Genomic DNA, 20,759 nt, shown 5'->3' with positions numbered 1-20,759 from the left:
GTTCGATTAGAAGTACTTCTTCCATTCTATATTCCAGAGAAAAAGGGGTTGCCCTCATTGAAGTATGAACTGATGTTCTATAGCCATGCAACACAAAAGGGAGAATTTTGTGCCAATTCTTGTAGGTTTTCACCATCTTCTGGATGATCTTCTTGATATTCTTGTTTGTTTCTTCTACAAAGTCATTCATCTTTGGCATATAATGTGATGAGTTATGGTGTTTAATCTTGAAGTTCTTACATAACTCCCCCATCATCTTGTTATTTAGGTTCGACCCACAATCAATGATAATTTTGCTGGGAATTTCGTAACGAAAAAGTATCTCTTTCTTTATAAACCGGGCGACCACTTGTCTCATTACATTAGCATAAGAAGCATCTTCTACTCGCTTTGTAAAGTAGTCAATAGAAACCAAGATGAAATGATGACCATTTGCAGCTTTTGGTTCAATGATCCCAATCATGTATATTCCCCACATAGAGAATGACCATGGTGCAGTCGAAATATTCAGAGGGGTTGGTTGCACGTGCACCTTATTCACGTAAATCTGGCATTTGTGACATTTCTTGACATATCTGAAGAAATTAGTTTCCATAGTCAACTAGTAATAGCCAGCTCTGAGTATTTTCTTGGCCATTGTGTATCCATTGGCATGGGTGCCAAAAGATCCTTCATGAATTTCTTTGACAAGCATGTTTGCTTTGTGTCTATCCACGCATCTGAGCAGGACCGTGTCATAATTTATTTTGTAGAGAACATCACTATTTAGGAATAAATTTAATGCTAACCATCTTAGAGTTTTCTTGTCTACACTTAAAGCATTTGTTGGGTACTCTTGTTTCTGGATGTAACACTAGAATCATAAAACCAGGGCTTGTCACCAGGTTCCTCCTCAATTGTTAAAAAAAACATTGGTTCATCTCTACGACTCATTCTTATATTTGGCGTTTCATTATGGAAGTTCACTTTGTAAATTGATGATAATGTAGCTAATGTGTCAGCCACCTGATTTTCTTCTCGATGAATGTGATAAAATTGATTTCCTCGAAATGCTTCATCATTTCTATGACATGAGCATGGTATGCGATCAATTTAGGATGAAGGGTTTCCCGTGCTTAATATTTGCTTATTATATATTGGCTACCGAACCTAAAAGGGTGTACAATATAACACCAATTTTTATCGGCGAAAATTATGGCTATTGGAAAGCTTGTATGCTCGGTTGATAAAGGTGTATGGGACGTCATCATCAATTGTCCTAATCTAATTACAATGACCATTGGTGAAGGAATCATCGTACCAAAATCGAAAGATCAATGAAATGATAATGATAAGAAATTGTGGTCACCTGATTCGAAGGCACAAAATATTCTCATATTCGCACTCAATGTTGATGAGTATTATCGTGTTTCCCATTATGAAACCACCAAGTCTATGTGGACGCATTAGAAGTTGCCCATGAAGGAACTAATAAGGTCAAACAGGCTAGGATCAATACCTTGAATCAAGAGTTTGAACTCTTTTGTATGAAGCATGGTAAAACCATTGCCGACATGCAAAAGAGGTTCACACATATTATAAACCGGTTGAATGCTCTAGGTAAGCCTATTTCCAATTATATTGCTACTAATAAAGTTTTGAGATGTCTTAATAGGGAATAGTAACCCAAGGTCGTCGTAACCAAAGAGGCGAATGATCTTAAAATACTTGATCTCACTACTTTGTTTACCAAATTGGAAGAACATGTGCAAGAACTGACCTGCTTGGAAAAATATGAAAAAGAGTGATAGAAAAAGGTAACGAAAGAGAAAGGTAAAGACAAGGAGGTAGAGAAGAAGTCTATTGCTCTAAAGACTTCAAGTTCAAAGTCCTTACACAATGAGAAAAGTGATTGTGAAATAAGAGATGACAAGAACTCTGATGATTAAAACATGGGATTGTTTGTCACAAGGTACCAAAGGTATATAAGGAAAAATATAGTCAATCACTCTGATAAGAACCTAACCAAATTTAGAAGGATTTCTAACTCCTCAAAGGAAGATAAGAATAAGAAAGTTAAACATAGAAGTTCATGCTACAATTATGGAGGAGTTAGTCATTGTAGACCTGAATGTCCTATGATTAAGAAAGACAAAGAGAAAGACCATCACAAGAAATCTAGCAATTCTAGAAGAGCCTATGTTGCTTGGGAAAGTGCATGTGATTCTTCAAGTGATGAAAGCTCAACTTCAAGTGTTGAAAAATTGGCCCGGATTTGCATCATGGAAAATAGAAAGAAGAAGAAAAATGTAAGTCTTTATAAGCTTCAATCTATTAATGAATCATCTTATTCTCAAGGCCCAAATTCAACCTTGATTTCACTCACTCTCAAGGACCCAATGAAGATTGGGTACCTAGCACTTTTCGTTGATCTTGCATGATAAATGTCTTGGCTATATGAAGATAGTGTGAGATCTCGTTTGTGGAGGCTCAAGACATGATACGAGTGACATCTCCTATTTATTTGACTTTGTAGCAAGGAAAAAGGGTTGTGTTACCAAGGTGGTAAACATTTAGTGTTCTTTTAATTGGTAAAAGTGTGTTGATTAGTATTAATGTTTCGAGAAATGTCGGGAAAGATGTTTCTTTTCATGATATAGGTGTATCTTAATAAGACATTCTCAATGAACCCTAAAAAGGAATTGATCAATCTAAAACGGTGGAACATAAGAAAGATTAAGATAACGATTGTGAAAGAAGAAGGTTGAAAGTACAACGGCATTGGATGATCTTCCTTTGACTTGGAGAATCTCCAATGATCATCAAATTAACAACATTCTTGGTGATATTACAAATCACACTTTCAAGTAATTTTGCAAAGAGAAAAGTGGTAAGGACGTTTAATTTCAAAAGAGTTTGTGGCACGTTTTGCATTTATTCCAAGTTTCGTTCAACCTTGATTTCACTCACTCTCAAGGACCCAATGAAGATTGGGTACCTAGCACTTTCGTTGATCTTGCATGATAAATGTCTTGGCTATATGAAGATAGTATAAGATCTCGTTTGTGGAGGCTCAAGACATGATACGAGTGACATCTCCTTATTTATTTGAATTTGTGTCAAGGAAAAAGGGTTGTGTTACCAAGGTGGTCAACATTTAGTGTTCTTTTAATTGGTAAAAGTGTGTTGATTAGTATTAATGTTTCGAGAAATGTCGGGAAAGATGTTTCTTTTCATGATATAGGTGTATCTTAATAAGACATTCTCAATGAACCCTAAAAAGGAATTGATCAGCCTAAAACGGTGGAACATAAGAAAGAAGAAGATAACGATTGTGAAAAGAAGAAGGTTGAAAGTCCAACTGCATTGGATAATCTTCCTTTGACTTGGAGAATCTCCAATGAGCATCAAATTAACAATATTCTTGGTGATATTACAAATCACACTTTCAAGTACTTTTGCAAAGAGAAAAGTGGTAAGGACGTTTGATTTCAAAAGAGTTTGTGGCACGTTTTACATTTACTCCAAGTTTCGTCAACCTTGATTTCACTCACTCTCAAGGACCAAATGAAGATTGAGTACCTGGAATTTTTCGTTGATCTTGCAGGATAAATGTCTTGGCTATATGAAGAGAGTATATGATCTCGTTTGTGGAGGCTCAAGACATGATACGAGTGGCATCTCCTTATTTATTTGACTTTGTGGCAAGGAAGAAGGGTTGTGTTACCAAGGTGGTCAACATTTAGTGTTCTTTTAATTGGTAAAAGTGTGTTGATTAGTATTAATGTTTTATCCTAGAAATGTCGGGAAAGGTGTTTCTTTTCATGATATAGGTGTATCTTAACAAGACATTCTCAATGAACCCTAAAAAGGAATTGATCATCCTAAAACGGTGGAACATAAGAAAGAAGAAGATAATGATTGTGAAAAGAAGAAGGTTGAAAGTACAACTGCAATGGATGGTCTTTCTTTGACTTGGAGAATCTCCAATGATCATCAAATTAACAACATTCTTGGTGACATTACAAATCACACTTTCAAGTACTTTTGCAAAGAGAAAAGTGGTAAGGACGTTTGATTTCAAAAGAGTTTGTGGCATGTTTTGCATTTATTCCAACTGTCGTTCAAGAGTTCCTTGTGGAGTACAAGTGCATCCTCCGTAATTCGTACAGTGAGGTAATATCGTTTCAACTTTTTCTTTGTAAGTAAGTTCTTTCTTTTACCTGTTTATTTTTCAAAGGTATATAATTTACTTTATGTATGATATATGTTATGAGTGCTCACTTCTAAAAATTTCAGGTGATAACCAATGTGTGTTTCATTTAAAATGATTGTAGTGACCTTATCTAAATATCTTCACATGTATGCTATACCGTTGAGATCTTATGCTTGCTTCAAAGATTTTGAGTTATTTCAAAATTGGCGTGAAAAGTGTGTTCCTTAATGGCTACATTAATGAGGAAGTGTATGTAGCTCAACCTCCCGATTTCGAAAATCACAAGTATCCTAATCATGCTTACAAACTAAAACTAGCTTTGTATGGTCTAAAATAAGCACCTAGGGCTTGATATAAGTGACTTAGTAAGTTTTTAATTGATCAAGCATACTCTAGGGAAAAGGTAGAGACTACACTTTTCATTAAGCGTCAAGGAAAACATACTCGTCTAGTTCAAGTTTATGTCGATAATATCATTTTTAGTTCCACTAACATATAACTTGTCAATGATTTTTCTAAGCTTATGTAGGGAAAATTTGAGATGAGTCACATGGGGGAGTTGAATTACTTCCTTGGGATTCAAATCAAGCAACTCAACAAAGGGACATTCATGTGTCAAACCAAATATTGTAACAAATTACTAAAGTGATTTGGTACGGAAGATGCAAAATCGATTGACACTTCAATGCCTACAAATGGAAACTTGGAAAGGAATGAAAATGGTAAGAATATTGATGGCAATAAGTATAGAGGTATGATTAGTTCTCTTCTATATTTAACTGCATCTAGGTCAGACATTATGTTTAGCGTGTGTATGTGCGCTCGTTATCAACCGACTCTTAAGGAATCACATTTAAAAGTCGTGAAATGCATTCTTAGATATCTTCATGGTACTTCTAAGTATGGGCTTTGGTATTCCAAGGGAAGCCATTGTAATTTGGTTGGTTATACCAATTCCAATTTTGTCGGTTGCAAATCGGATAGCAAGAGTACTAGTGGAACTCACCACATGTTTTCAAACTCCTTAGTAAGTTGGCATAGCAAGAAACAGGTTTACGTAGCAGCCAATAGTTATTATGATCAAATTTTGTGGCTCAAACAATAACTACTTGATTTTGATATTAAACTATAATGTATTCATATTATGTGCAACAACATTAGTGCTATTAATCTAACCAAGAATTCGGTGTTATATTATCGCACTAAGCATATTGAGATCCTTCACAACTTCCTACGTGACCATGTTAAGAAAGGAGACGTCGTATTTGAGCATGTTGATAGAAAAAATCAACTTGCAAATATCTTTACAAAACCTCTTGCGACCGAACTGTTTTTCAACATTTTTTGAAGGGAATTAGGGATACTTGATATCTTAGATCTTGCCTAAATATGATTTGTTGCATGCACTTTATATACTTTTGCTCTAACTTTCCTTTGAAGTTCAATCACATAAGAGTGTATCCTTCATCAATTCATAAGCGAGGTAATATTGTTTCACTTTCCTTTTCTTTTTTTAAAGTAAGCTTTTAATTTTTCATGTTATTTATGTTTCAAATGATTGATATTCTTGATGTATGAAATATTACATGAATGTTCATTTCCAAAAACTTCTATTGATGTATGTCAATTTATATGCTTATAATAAATTTATGCTAGTCTTCCTTGATATTTGAAATATGTTCTTGGTGCATAGGATTGTTATCTATTCCGGCACGAAATATGTTTGAACATGTATATTGGAAGATATCCTTTAATTCTCAATGTACATCTTAGAATTAGGAAGCATAAAAACATTTGGAAATAATTTGGAAAAAGTATCATACATAAAAAATTCATAAAAAACAAGTTTTATGGGAAATTTAACCTACAGGTCGACACATACATGTTTTAGGACGACACATAAAAGAAACATTTTTCTCTATGTCGACACATCCGTTTTTCAATCCGGCTCATGTACTTCATTTTTAAAGCATGTAACTTCTATTATATGTGCCGCCTCTATAAGTCGACACATGACCTTTACATGTCGACGCATAAGCTATACAGGCCGGCACATGTGTCGAACAGGTCGGCTCATGACTTTCACAGGTCGGCTGATGCAACGTATTTTTCCAAAAATTCACAAATTTTTCAAATCATTTGCATTCCTTTTGCCTCCAAACATGCATGTATATAAATACTTCATACATGCATCATTTATAGGAAAATTTATAGAGAGTAAAACCTATACGAAATTGGGATTTCAAAGCATTCTCATCATCTTCAACCTCATTCTATGCATACACACAAATAAACTAAACATAATCATTCTTTGTTTAGGTGCCATCTATAATTAAGGTTGATAATATCCAATTTATGTTGATTGTATTGTAAATTGGGTTAAGATCTTTGAGGGTTTCAAATAAGAAAAGCGAGTTGGGGTTTTCCTTCAAGATCGTTTAGGGATTTGAATGTTTTGGACAGGATTATGCAATATGGATCTGATCGAGTGAAGGCTTTGAAGAACAGGAGGTTCTTGCAAATGAGTAGTGTAAGAAGGTGGATCGTATTGGTAAATCTCGGGTTACAGCAATTGTGCATTTTAGATTCGATTGAGTGAAAGCTTTGAGGAACACGGGATTTCTTGCAAAGAAGTAGCGTGAGACGGTGAATCAAATCGACATTGTTGGGTTACTTGATCTAGCTTTGATCAAGGGAAGAGAAGGTGTCAGAATCAACATCAAACTTAGGGTTTGTAGGATTGGATTACTACATCTCTCTTGTATACATACATTTGTACCCATAACGAGGGAAGGCGTACCCATAACGAGGTCGATTGGAGAACTACCTAAACAAATCCTTGTGTACTCTCCCTCCTTCTCTATCTCTTTTATTTTTCGTTTGTAAATTGTTGAATTTATCGATCATACGATCAATCTGTTTGAATAATATTTTTGATTACATTTTGAAAGATGTATTGTTGTGTTGATAATAATCCTTTAGATTGTGATTGGTTTTTAAGATCAACAATACATATAAGTTTCTAAACAATATCGATTTCACGCTAGATGTTCGACAATTTGTCTCAATAGATTTCTTGTGAGAATTATCATTGGAAGTAGGCTATCCTTGTTGCTTTGCATTCAACTGGTTGTGATTAATTGTATTTCGGATCAAATCGTCTAACCGAAATACTTCAGCTTACTTCCGCGCGTCATAAATTTTTCAAAACTATTTTTGTCAAATTTTTTAACTTGTGATCTATTCACCCATCCTCTAGATCTAAACCTATCGTATAACAAGACTCAATAATTCTTCTTTGACGAACACCATCATTGAAGGTTGCTCTGAGATCCTCACGGACTCCATCGAACACCACTTGGCATTAAATCATCAAAATCACCAAAATCATATGCCACCAAAATCATCTACAGAAAAATGTACCTACAAAATGAAAAATGATGTTATAGTTTTAGTATTGTATATGAATGATGGTTCTCTTAGAGTATGTTAGAATTGGTGGTATAAAATGGAATGGAATAAAATGACAAATAATAAGATTCGGTTGTTTGAATTCATTAAAAATAAATGAAGCATAATGAAACATGATAGAATCCATTTTATCTAATCCTTCAATTTTCATTTCATGAATTTATCAAAAATAAATGAAGCGGAATGAAACATGATAGAATTCATTTCATCTAATCCTTCAATTTTTATTTCATCTGATTTAGAGTGTATGTAAGGAAAATAACTAATCTATTTTTTTCATTCTATCAAATTATAAAAAATACACAAACAATAAAATAAAATTTATGTTCCATTCTGTTTTACTATATCATATTCTATTATACTTCTCTCTGTTCTATTCCATCTATTCAAACATGGCCAAGCGGGTGCAGTTGGGCTAATCCTAAGTAATGAAGATAACTAAGTTGGACTAATCCTAAGTAATGATGATAACTATATCATTAGGTTCAACAACTTTTTAGGAATCACTAACATCATGTTAGAAATCCACCACAACCTATGAAGAACTTCTATCAATCTTGATGAACAAGATTGTTATCAACCACGCAATGACAATGAAATAAAAAAAATTGAGAAAGAAATAAAAGAGCGTTGGAGAAGAAGAATATTTTCTGCAGAGTTTTCTCTCTTCCCACAACCTGTGGAAAACTTCTTTATTCACTTTGCAACTGCAAAATTCTGTGAATACAATGTTCTGAGTTCTCACTTCCAAGAATAAGGGTTACTCTCTCTATTTATAGATTTAGGTTAATTTACTCCCTACGCCAAAGTCTAAAACTATAAAAGCCCAAAATAGTTAACACTACTAAAAATAGGCCTAAGTCGAAATCCTGTGTGAAACAACATGCTTCGACACTTTGGCACACTAATACAACTAGACACACTAGGTGATTCGACACTTCCTTGCTTCTGTCGAGTAATCTGCTTCGACAAAAGGAATTATAATTCAACACATCACCTAATTCATTGTGTCTAAACTATCTACATTCATCATAGCTCTTAGTCTTCTGAACACTTCAACATGCACGCCTTTCGTCATGATATTTGTAATCTGATTCTCAGTTCTGTAGTGTTCCACATTCATCTTCCTATTTTCTACATGCTCTCGAAGATAATGGAACCTCATTTCGATGTTCTTGCTTCAACTATGTGCTATTAGATTCTTCGCCAGATTGATAGCTAACATGTTGTCGATCTTCATGGTAATTGCTCCATGAATCTTCGATGTTATCTCTTCGACCAGATTCACCATCTAAATTGCTTGACATGCACAAAGGGAAGCAGTTATGTATTCAGCTTTGCACGACGATAATGCCACCACTGACCCTTTCTTGAACTCCAAGCAATTGGTGTACCACCTAGCATAAACACATAGCCATCTGTGGATTTTCGATCATCAGCATCACTACACCAACTTGAGTCGGTGTATACCATTAGTTTGCATTCTTTTCCTTTACCAACTGCAGAAAACAAAATTCCATAGCCGTGAGTTCCTTTCAGATGCCTTAATATCATCTTCGTCGCTGCTAGATGTGATACTTTTAGCTTCTACATGAATCTACTCACCATACACACAACGTATGCTAAGTCAGGCCTTGTGTGACAAAGGTATCAAAGTGACCCAATAAGTCTTCTATATTGGGTTGGGTCGACATCATCTTCATATGAATCTTTCGACAGTTTTAATCTGGGCTCAGCTGGAGTCGAAGTTAGGTTGCAATCTTGCATCTCAAATCTCTTTAGTATTTCTCCTGCATACCTTATTTTATGCATCATTAAACCTCTACCACTCTTGTAGAATTCGATGCCAAGGAAATATGAAATGTCACCCAGATCTGACATTTCGAATTCCTTGTTGAGATCACCTTTGAAGTCTCCGATCTCCTTCTTGCAACTACCTTTTATCAACAAATCATCTACATAGAGACATAGTATAAGCAGTTCACTCTTGATTCTTCTTGCATATACTCCATGTTCAGTTTTGCACTTTACAAATTCCTTCTCCCTTAGAAAGCCATCTATCTTCTTGTTCCAAGCTCTTGGAGCTTGCTTAAGTCCGCACAGGGCTTTATGTAGCCTGTACACATTTCTTTCTTTGCCTTGTTTCATAAACCCAGTTGGTTGTGCAACATAAACTTCTTCTTCTAAGGGGCCATTCAGGAATGAACATTTCACATCCATATGACACATCTGCTAGTTATTCATGTTTGCTAGACCAATAACTAACCTGATTGTTTCGATCCTAGCAACAAGTGCAAAAACTTTGTCGAAGTCGATTCCTTCTTTCTAAAGAAATCCTTTCCCCACAATTCTTATCTTGTGTCGAGTCACTTCTCCTTTGGGATTCAACTTCACCTTGTATACCCGTTTCACATTGATTTCCTTCTTGTCTTGGGGCAATTCGATAAGTGACAAAGTGTTGTTGACTTCGATTGACTTCAGTTATTCGTTCATTGCTTTCACCCACTTCAAATCTTTCAATGCCTCAGTTGCATTGACTGGTTCGACATTTGGGTAGAAAGCACAGTGTACCAGCCCACCTTCTTCATTTATTACATCATCTGATGTAATCACACATTCTTGCAACCTTGCAGGCATGTGCCTTGTTCTTTGAGGTCTTCTTGGGTCTGTTTCACCTCTGACTTCTTGTCGAACTTATCTTTCGACTTCACTAGCTGGTTCATCACATAAGATTTTTACTTAATCCTTCTTAACATTCTCAGTCCAATCACATTCCTTAAGCTCATCTATGATTACGTCCCTGCTGATCACCACTTGCTTGTTCACTAGGTCGAACAACTTGTATCCTCCAATCGAATGATATTCTATCAGGATCATCTGACTTGACTTGTCATGAAGTTTTCTTCTCAACTAATCTGACACATGTCTATGTGCTATAGATCCAAACACCTCCAGATGACTCAAGCTAGTCTTGACACTAGACAATATTCTTCTGGCGGGATTCCTTCTAGATTATTCGTCAGACATCTTTTCAGGATATATGTTGCATTCGACACAGCTTCTCCCTATAATTCTTTAATTAGATGCTTGCCTTTCAAGATACTTCTCACCATATTCATGATGGTTCTATTCTTCCTTTCTATGACTCCATTCTGGTGTAGAATGTAGGGTGAAACCACCTCATGCACATTCCATTCTTTCACACATAATACGTCGAAGTCTTTCGACACATATTCTCCACCACCATCAGTCTTCAGAATCTTGATCTTTCGATCGCTTTGTCTTTTGACCATAGATTTAAACTTGGCAAATACCTCGATCACTTCACTTTTCTTCTTGATTAGGTAAGCCCATAATTTTCTACTGAAATCATCTATGAATGTAACAAAGTATTTGTTACCTTCAATTGAATCTACCTGGATAGGACCACATACATCAAAATATCTGACTTCAAGAATTGCATTTGACCTGCTTCCTGCATCCTTACTGAAGTTGTTCTTGTGCTTCTTCTCCTGCGCACATTCTTCACACACTTTGTTTCGAATGTCGATTTCTGGTAATCTTGAAGCCATATTTATTCTTTTCAAATCTTTGATCTTTGAAATTGAGATGACCAAGTCTATAATGCCATATTCATTCATCTTTGTTGGCTGCTGTTACAATGTGATGTTCCATCACATTTAGCTCAATCTTGAAGGTTCTATTCTGAGACATTAAAGCCTTCAAGATCAACTTTCCATTTGAGTCGATAACTCTCATCATCTTGTCTTCAATCGATACCTTGTAGTTCTTTTTGACTAACTTCCCTATGCTGAGAAAATTGCTCTTCATGCCTGGTATGTACAACACATTTGAAATTACTGACCTCTTTCCTTCTTTCCTCATAATCAGAACATCACCAACACCTTCATCTTCTAGAGTATTGTCATTTGCAAATTTCACCATGTTCTTCATTGAGGGCTTTATGTTGACAAACCAATCTTTCCTTCTAGACATGTGTGATGAGCATATTGAGTCCAAGTACCACTGGTCCTTGAATCTCTCTTCATCTCTCGTTGTAACCATCAGCAACATCTCTTCTTCTTCATGTTTCGTCAACTTTGCATAAGTTTCTTGATTCTTCTACTTTTCTGAACAATCGCTAGAATAGTGACCATGCTTCTGACAATTGTAACACTGAATGCGACTCTTGTATGGATTTTAACCACCACCTCTTCCTCTACCTGCAGCACCACCTTTTTGGTTTCCTTGGTTCCAAGATTTTCTCTGATTCGGCCAGTTTCCTTCTTGCTGATTTCGACCAGTCGAATTGTTATAGCCTCCTCTGTCTTTGTTGTCATTCCAGCTTCCTTAGTCTTTCCTTTCTTTTGTTGATTGCGCATGCAAAACCATATGACTCTTCGACTTTCCTACAGCTCTTTCAACCATGCTTCTTCCGCTGACTCTACATCATTAACTTTTTCAAAGTTATCTGGATCAACACATTGATGGATTATAAAGAGAGCTTTATAATCTTTCTTTTTCAATTCTTTATGTGCAACCCTTTCTTGATCCGTCGCATTTTCGGCAAGCGTTGTTACTCCTTCCTTCATAAGATCCTAAAGATCTTGATAACAAAACACATTTTATCTGTTTGCACCAATTCTCATCATTATTATTCTTGAGAATCGGAAGATTCGCTGAAAAATACCTATTTGGATGATTCATTGTCATCGTGATTTTCTTCCCACGAATTGCTTGAACCAGAGCTGTGATACCAGATGTTGAAAATCCACCACAATCTATGGGGAATTTCTATCAATCTTGATGAACAAGATTGTTATCAACCACACAATGACAATGAAATTAAAAGAACAATTGAGAAAGAAAGAAAAGAACGTTGGAGAAAAAGAATATTTTCTGCAGAGTTCTATCTTTGTTCACAACCTGTGAAAAACTTCTTTATTCACCTTGCAACTGCAAAATTCTGTGAATACAATGTTATGAGTTATCACTTCCAAAAATAGAGGGATACTCCCTCTATTTATAGATTTATGTTAACTTACTCCCTAAATCAAAATCCAAAACTATAAAAATCCAAAATAATTAAGACTTAAATCAAAACCCAAAACTATAAAAACCCAAAATAATTAAGACTACTAAAAATAGGCCTAAGTCGAAATCCAATGTAAAACAACATGCTTCGACACTTCGACACACTAATACAACTCAATACACTAGATGATTCGACATTTCCTTACTTATGTCGAAACCTATAATTCAACACATCAGTGAGGCTGAACTTATAGGTCAGGTTATCCTAATTGCAATTCAGATTCAAATAGACTTGGTCTCTAAACCACCTATGAAATTCCATAGCCTTACTTCTTCATAGTCACTTTCAAAAGATTCTTAGTAAAGAGTGAAATATCACTATCAAACATTACTTTTGTGAGGGGAACGCTTACGCAAACTATCTAGCTAAAAATATAAACAAACAAAAGTTTCAAATCAAAATTTTCTTCCTACAAAACAAGATTCCCAATCTCTTGACCAATTCAATTTCCATAAATACTATATGCATAACTAGTTTATTATTTCCTAATCACTACACCAATTGAATTTCAATAAATATAAACTATAATGTATAAATAGTTTATTATTTTCATTTGCACCATGGTTTTCTATGAACTTCAAAATCAAAGTCACAAATGGAGACATCAAGTACTTCCATTCACACATAAATATTCACACATAATTTTCACACAACAATTTGCAATCAAATTCCAAAACAAGTTACTACAGATTCTCTTGAACATCACATGTTCAATTCAGATTTTTATTTATTTATTCTACTATACTATTTTTAAATATATATATATTATATTATATTATATTATATTGTTATAACATAGTTATTATATTACATAATATTATCCTTTATCCTTTCATTTCTTCCTTTTTGGTGAAGATGGTGTGTCATTATTATCCACCGCATCATTTCCAGCTGTATTACTATTATTATTCCCATGCTGCTGCTGCTGCTGGTTTTTCTGTGCTTTTCCTGTTTTCTTCGCCTCTGGTTTTGCTCCTTGTTGCCTCACTTTAACTCCTCTTATCATCTACATCACAAATTATATTCCCACCAATTAATTCTCACCTTTTTTATATATAAAAAAAAATAATCACCTAGTAACTTTATAGATCTCAAGAAAATAATAATAATAACATAAATTTTTATATAATCATCTAAAAACTTTATAGATCTCAAGAAAATAATAATAATAATAATTGATAATAATATTAAGAAGAGAAGGCTCTTACAAATTTGCCACACTTCACATCAGAATACAACACAATGAAATCACCCTCTTGGAGTCCATTAGCTTTCACAAAGTCACCTATAAAATGAAATTAATATAAGATACAAAATTGTGAAAAACAAAACACAAAAAGCACCAAACGCCATTGAATAAGAACAACAACTCACCGGTGTTTTCAAGCAAATACATTCTGCTTTTGTTATTTGGCCAATATCTGATGCTCCAAGAAGAAACAATAATTCAAAAGAGAAAATTTTAGTCTCAATGCATCATCATATATGTGTAAAAATAAAAACAAATTTGTCCATGAAAGTTTGCTTAATTAATTTAATTAATTTAATTACCTATAGCGCATATTCCAAACTCGAGAAGTTCCGATATCTTCCATTGTAATGGAAATTCCGTCTCTCGCCTCGAGTTCGGGCAAATGAGTTTCTGCCTCTTTCTGTTCGAGTTTTCGCAACCAAAATGTATGAATCAATACAAAATTAATCTATACAAATGTAGTAAATAATTAATTAGAGAAAATAGAAAAAAAAATGTTACTTTTGGCAAAACAATTCTCCCCAAACTTCCAACATCACTTTGCTTCAACACCTTTTGTAGAAGGAACTTCAAGTTCTTCTCTGGCTTCCAACCCTATAAATCGAACATCGGTTATAACTTGCACGGAACACAATTTATAAGTTATATAACTATGATGCAGGGACATAGACCCAACATCGACATCGTTAATAATTTGAATGTAATCACATATGTGTTGGTGTTTTGTGTCAATGTACAGACAAGCCTTTGTATAATCGCGCATTTGTGATGATCATAAAGTTATAATATTTATAACCAATACAAATAATGCAACACTAACTTGATAAAATTATTGTTCACAAACCTGTTTCTTATCCGATGCATTTCGACCTTGATGAGAATTCTGTGTCTGATTGTTGGTGCGATCTCGTTCCACCGGAGGCTGCGTCTGCTCATCCCGAACAACAGGTGCCAAGGAAGCTGCTTTCCCACCAGCCATACTCTGCCAATACATCCAGTTAGCTTGATTTGCATGAGAACCAACACCCACGCCATTGGTGCAATTATCACCACCACCACCACCACCCAATCTAGCAACTGATTCAGAACCTTGATGATGATTCCTATGATGAGAAACAAACCTTCTTTGTCTCGCCATTCTCTTCTTCCGAGCTTCTTTTGTAGCCGAAGGACCTAACCTCATTAACCGATCACCACCACCTCCATGAAAAAACTGATAAGAACCATATTGATTTCCATATCCTCCAAAACTCAAACCATGAGGTTGTACAACATTGTTGTTGCTATCCACAAACGATGGTTGATTGTAGTTTGGAACAACATTGAATTGATGATACTCATTAGTAGAGCCTTGTTGGTAAAGGCTATTCGAAACCGAACCATTTGTGTAATGGATATCGCCGACGTATCCAACTCCAACCATCCCTTGCGAAAATTGTTGTGGAGGAACAACAAGAGGTGTTTGCGTTTGATCCATCCATGAAGTTTGGTTAAAACATGTGTTTGTCGTGTTTTGGTTCGGACATAGATCTTGAAACTGCGGCAGTGGTTGTTGAGGAACAACATTTGAGGTTGTTGTGTTATTGTTGTTTTCTTTGAGCCTTTTGTTTTGAAGATGACTAGTTTGAACCCATTCAAGAATAAGCTTCAACAATTGTTTCATCCCTTCTTTTCCACCACCTAATCTTCTAGCAGCGCTTTCAATTGTTGATTTCTTAAGCTTCACATTCCTCAAATCATTAGCTGATACACTATCTTTGTTAGATTTAAGCCATTCCAAAAAAACATTACTCATCTCATCATTAACACCATCACATGCACCATCATTAACACCAACACCATCAAAATTGAGGTCTAGTTTCGTTTCACTATCATCATGCACCACTATGGGAACTTGTTGATGTTGCACTAGAACTTGTTCTTGTTCTTGTGTGAAATCATCAACTAAAGGGGTTTCTCCTTCGGTTTGAAAAATCGAAGCAGGGTCAAAAAAGTCATTAGCTTCTAAAAGCTCCATGTAACCAAAAGTATCATCCATCATAACATCCTCCATGCAATCACCAACACCAAGCTCTTGTTGTTGTTGAGGAATCTCTATAGACGCGGTTGTTGCATGTTGACCATGATGATGATGATGATCTAATGGATCATGCATGTTCAAAAACCCATGATTATTATCACAACTCTTCATTTTCTCACCGTGATGATGATCTTCTTCAACTTCTGATTTCAAAACAGCCCAAGAAGCTGCAGAGGAAGAAGAAGCAGAAGAGGAAGAAGATGTTGCAGTTGTAGTAGTAGTTGAAGTAGTACATGCAATGGTTTTCAATGGTGTTGAACATGAAGATGATGATGCTGATGATGATGATGAACATGATGCTGATGACATGCATGGAAAATCAGGTAAAGACGGAAAATCAGCATAGAACACAGATGCATCATCATTCATATTCATACCTAAAAGATCATCATCATCTTGATGATTTGTAGCATCATCAAGCCAAATCTCTCTCTCAGAAACCGCCACTAATTTTTCATCTTCTCCTAAACTTCCAAAACCGTCTTCTTCTCTTTCATTCACCATCTTTGCATGCAGATCTAAAACACACTCCATAACAAGTTTCAAACTTTAAGACACCCTTTTGTTCAATTATTCTTCTGGTGCAATTTTTTCTCAGAGAGTGTATGAAATATGGCACTATTTGAGGAGAGAGAAAATAGATAAAAATGGATAATTTTTTTTATGTACTTATCAAGTACAAAAGGAAAAGATCTGAAACATTGTGAAGTTGTTGTGTCTAATTAAGGAATCAAAAGAAGATAAGATTCTTTAAAATCCTATAAATGGATTATGCAACAGAAAACATCTGATTTACCATAGCATAAAATATATTAAATTATTAATAATGAAAACCCTCTCTTACCTTCAATGAAAGCGACTTTCACTACTCCAAAAGTGATTTTTTTTAATTGATTTTTTTTATCAAACATTAAACACCCCTATACAACAACAATAACAAAACAACATAGGATTTTCGAAAGAACATGGATGAAGAAATTGAAAGGACTAAATCAAACTTGATTTCCTTGGCTATTATCAAAACCAAAAAAAAATCAAAATTTTAGATTTAGACAGAGAAACAAAGAGAGTAGTGAACAAGGGTAATGATTGTTTCTTCACAAACCCAGAAAAAAAAACCAATAAAAATTTGATTGGAAACTCAGTCTTCTTAGAAACCTAGAAACCAAAAACAAAACCACCCATGTGTGTATATTCTGGTTTGTTCTAGGAAGTTACATTATTTTTTTTCCTTGTGTCTTTTTAAAGAATAATTTAATTTTCTCTTTCTTAGATAAGTTCAAAATGGTTTGGTGGTTTTTGAGAGAAAAGGTAGTTTTGGTTTTGAATGAAATGAAATGAAAAAAACAAGATTCTTGTGCCGCTAGTTTTGTCAAATGTGGTACTTGGAATTCTGTGTTTTATAGACATTCGTTGAAATCTTAGTGGCGATACTAAACGGTGACACAGTCTTTATGAGAAAGTAATAGGTCTTCTGCTGCACAAAGAGAAATTTAATTTTATTTGGTGACCTTTAGATTTATTACATTACTTACCACTTTATTTCTAACTAGTTTTGTTAGATGAGAATTAATTTTTTTCTACCAAAAAAAATCGTATTTCTATCATTTGTGAGTAATAAATTTTAGTGTGTTACTATTTAGCTGTATAGAGAAAATGTTATGATAATTGGGAGTTATGTAAGAGATTAATAATAGTTTAATGGTTGAATGGTTTAATGTAATTTTTTTTTTTATAAATTTAATTATGTATTGATAAAACTATTCAAAATACAAGATGTATAAAAATTAGAAAAACAGATAACAACAAATTTATTGATATAAAGCATCAATAAATCCAAGAGATTGATTTCTGTATTTTCAAAATTAATTTTTATAAAAATGATTTTTAAAATATTTTAAAATAAATAAATTTGTTTTTTATAAAATGAAAGATTAATTCTGACCATATATAACATTAATATATATTATTAAAGTTATGGGTAAAATGGATCAATGCAGACTACATTAACCATCAAGATGTGATGACATGGAATCAACCATAAAATTGATCCTGAGTGAACGATGGGACAAACTGTATATTGGAAATAGGCTATGCAAATACGATAATACAATACAAGATCAATGTCTAGTAGTGTGAAAAATACTCCAGTGAACGAACGCTCAAAATCAACGTATCAACGTAATTGTCGTTGATGTTTTATTTTTAAAGGGAAATGTCAATAAAATCTTTAAAAAACAAAAATATATTATTAAAAAAAAATTATTTTTAATGACGGATATAGTGATTGAAAAATTTCGGTCATTTTAACCACCAAACTTTGATATCATATTAATAAAAAATTTTAAGTCGTTAAATTAGTCACCAAATTATTGATTGAAATTTTGTAACCATAATATTCAATCATAAAAAATATTTTTATATAAGATTAATTTATTAAAAAAATTAAGTCATCGAAATTTCGATCACTAATCATTTTGGTGATTTTCTTTACTAATTCCTCCTAATTTTCTCTCATTTTTAAATATTTTATGTTCATCTTAATTTTTAGATTTTAGTCAAAGTTTTACATTTTTGTTTCTACAACATATAATTAATATATTTATATAAAAAAAATTGATAACATTAAATTTATTATTTTAATATAAAAATGCAACTTAAATATATTTTAATAATATATATCAGTTTAAATATGAAATTGACAATTGTTATGATGCATCCCAGTGATAATGTGTGGGCTCTACAACTCAGAGGCATGGGTTCAATACTTGAATGAGGTTGTTACTTTCAATTAACTTTAATTTATGTAACACACTAAAAATGGTGGCTAAATCAGTCACTAGTTCGGTCACTAACAGTGACTAGCACTTTTTCCACCGAAAAATTATAGTTGCTTTATTGGTCGTTAAACGTTCTAATGACTAATTTTTAAGCTATTCTGGTCACTAAACGCAAAGTTTTTAGTAGTGACATGGTCATCGCAATCAAATTCAGGTTTACGAGTCGGTTATGCACGAGGTAGGTATTAACACCCCGCGACATCCATTGTACCAAATTCAGGTTTGGAAGTCAGTTATGCGCGAGGTAGGTCGTCGCAACCAAATTCAGGTTTGGAAGTCGGTTATACATAATATTTTATTTTTCTTCTAATTATTATGATGTATTTACAAAGAGGAAAAATTAGATTTTTTATTAGGATGCTTGACGAGATGTTGAATCTCGCTCTTACATATACCTAGGTGCGATGGAAAACTCAAAGCTACGTAGTTTTGCGTAGAAAATGTTTATTTGTTGGTCAATTTTAGCAAAATATGTTTAAGTCGAATTCGAGCATAAAATATTGCTTGCTACCCACATATGGGAGTAGGGAACGTTGTTTGTGCTTCGCGTCCGAATGGATAACATGATCCGGAATCTCTCGAATTATGTTTCATCACATTCGAGCGGAAAAACGTTGCTTGCTACTCGCGCATGAGATGATTGAAGTTTGTTGGTGCTTCACATCGGAATGGATAAAACATCATTCATTTGTGAAAAAGGTTTTCGTCGCGCTGAGGCGGAAAAGGAATGTTTGATTGGTTAAAGTTATTTTTAAGTGGAGGACGAATAACTCACCTTAAACAAAGTGTACACTTTATGTTCGGTTATTTGAGGACAAAGTGGAGGTACATCCGATCACCCTTTGATGTTCAAGTTTTAAATAATGACTTTTAAACGGAAGGCAAATAATCAACCTTAAACAAGATGTATGTAACACCCACATATAATATATGACTAGAATACATATTATACATTGTATAATACTGGTACTGAAATACATAAGCGCCTAGTGGCAACAATGTACATATTACATGACCAAAAGAAAACACCAAATGGCACTAAATATACACAAAGGTGCCCAAAATAAAACTAGGAACTAGATCATTATAGAATGATCTCAAAAAAATATCTACACAGCGGAAAAGCCATCCAAGTCCTCAGATAAGCAAGGACGGCACGCTATCTTGTCCTTACCCTTCGCCTGATCAGAACTACCTGAAAAATAATCAACAATATGGGGTGAGATAATAATCCCAGTGGATTCCCTATCTTATAGGTTCACTCGGCTCTACAAGGTTTTCTAATCAATATCCAACTTATGTCAACAAGGGAAGGATGAATTAAGTGATGGGGAAAAGTATCGCAAGGTATGACAACATGCTTCTGAGTTCTCACAACTCAAATAAATCAGTATTGAGATTCACGAAACATCAATCCCTAAGCGGACTTACGTCTAGGGCAAGCTCAGCTCATGCATGCTCGTATGATTCGACTTTCGCGGTGGATATCAGGTTCTCTATAAGCCTCAAACTCAATCCAATCGACCGTCACCCGTATGGGCCTCTAACCCACTTAGATTATCTTTTCCCGTATGTGCCTCTAACCCACTTTGGTGTCCACCTATCCCCCATGTCTTCCATGGTTGGGGCTCAAACCCAATTGAGGCACGAATCATTGGAGTCATATCCCATTTCTTACTCATCTAAGCATCTCAAATAGGGATGTACACCATCATGGGTAAAACACTCTGAATACGTGATTAATTCCATAAAACATAACTAGATTCATCAATTACTGGTGACCTCATTCAACAATATACAAATAATAACAACACATGTTCCATACA

At 34.3% G+C, this 20,759-nt stretch overlaps 1 protein-coding gene across 5 annotated transcripts; it reads right to left on the bottom strand.

Moving 5' to 3' along the window:
- Window positions 1-13,359: 13,359 nt before the first annotated feature.
- Window positions 13,360-17,425, bottom strand: LOC127127675 (B3 domain-containing transcription factor ABI3). 5 transcript variants are annotated; one of them, XM_051056919.1, is made up of 8 exons: window positions 16,938-17,425; window positions 16,471-16,611; window positions 14,858-16,392; window positions 14,515-14,607; window positions 14,313-14,413; window positions 14,136-14,188; window positions 13,970-14,046; window positions 13,360-13,767 (listed from the first exon to the last, which is right to left on the bottom strand). In XM_051056919.1, the coding sequence occupies exons 1-8, from the start codon at window positions 17,002-17,004 to the stop codon at window positions 13,594-13,596; spliced, it is 2,241 nt and encodes a 746-aa protein (XP_050912876.1). In that variant the 5' UTR covers window positions 17,005-17,425; the 3' UTR covers window positions 13,360-13,593. The 5 variants fall into 5 exon arrangements, with proteins under 5 accessions (XP_050912876.1, XP_050912874.1, XP_050912877.1 ...); XM_051056917.1 differs by having other exon boundaries at window positions 14,858-16,611; XM_051056920.1 differs by having other exon boundaries at window positions 16,471-17,424.
- Window positions 17,426-20,759: the final 3,334 nt, after the last annotated feature.

This window comes from Lathyrus oleraceus, chromosome 3 (genome assembly GCF_024323335.1).
Source record: "Lathyrus oleraceus cultivar Zhongwan6 chromosome 3, CAAS_Psat_ZW6_1.0, whole genome shotgun sequence".
Classification (NCBI taxonomy): Eukaryota; Viridiplantae; Streptophyta; class Magnoliopsida; order Fabales; family Fabaceae; genus Lathyrus; species Lathyrus oleraceus.
This window is presented reverse-complemented; position numbering and strand designations above follow the sequence as displayed.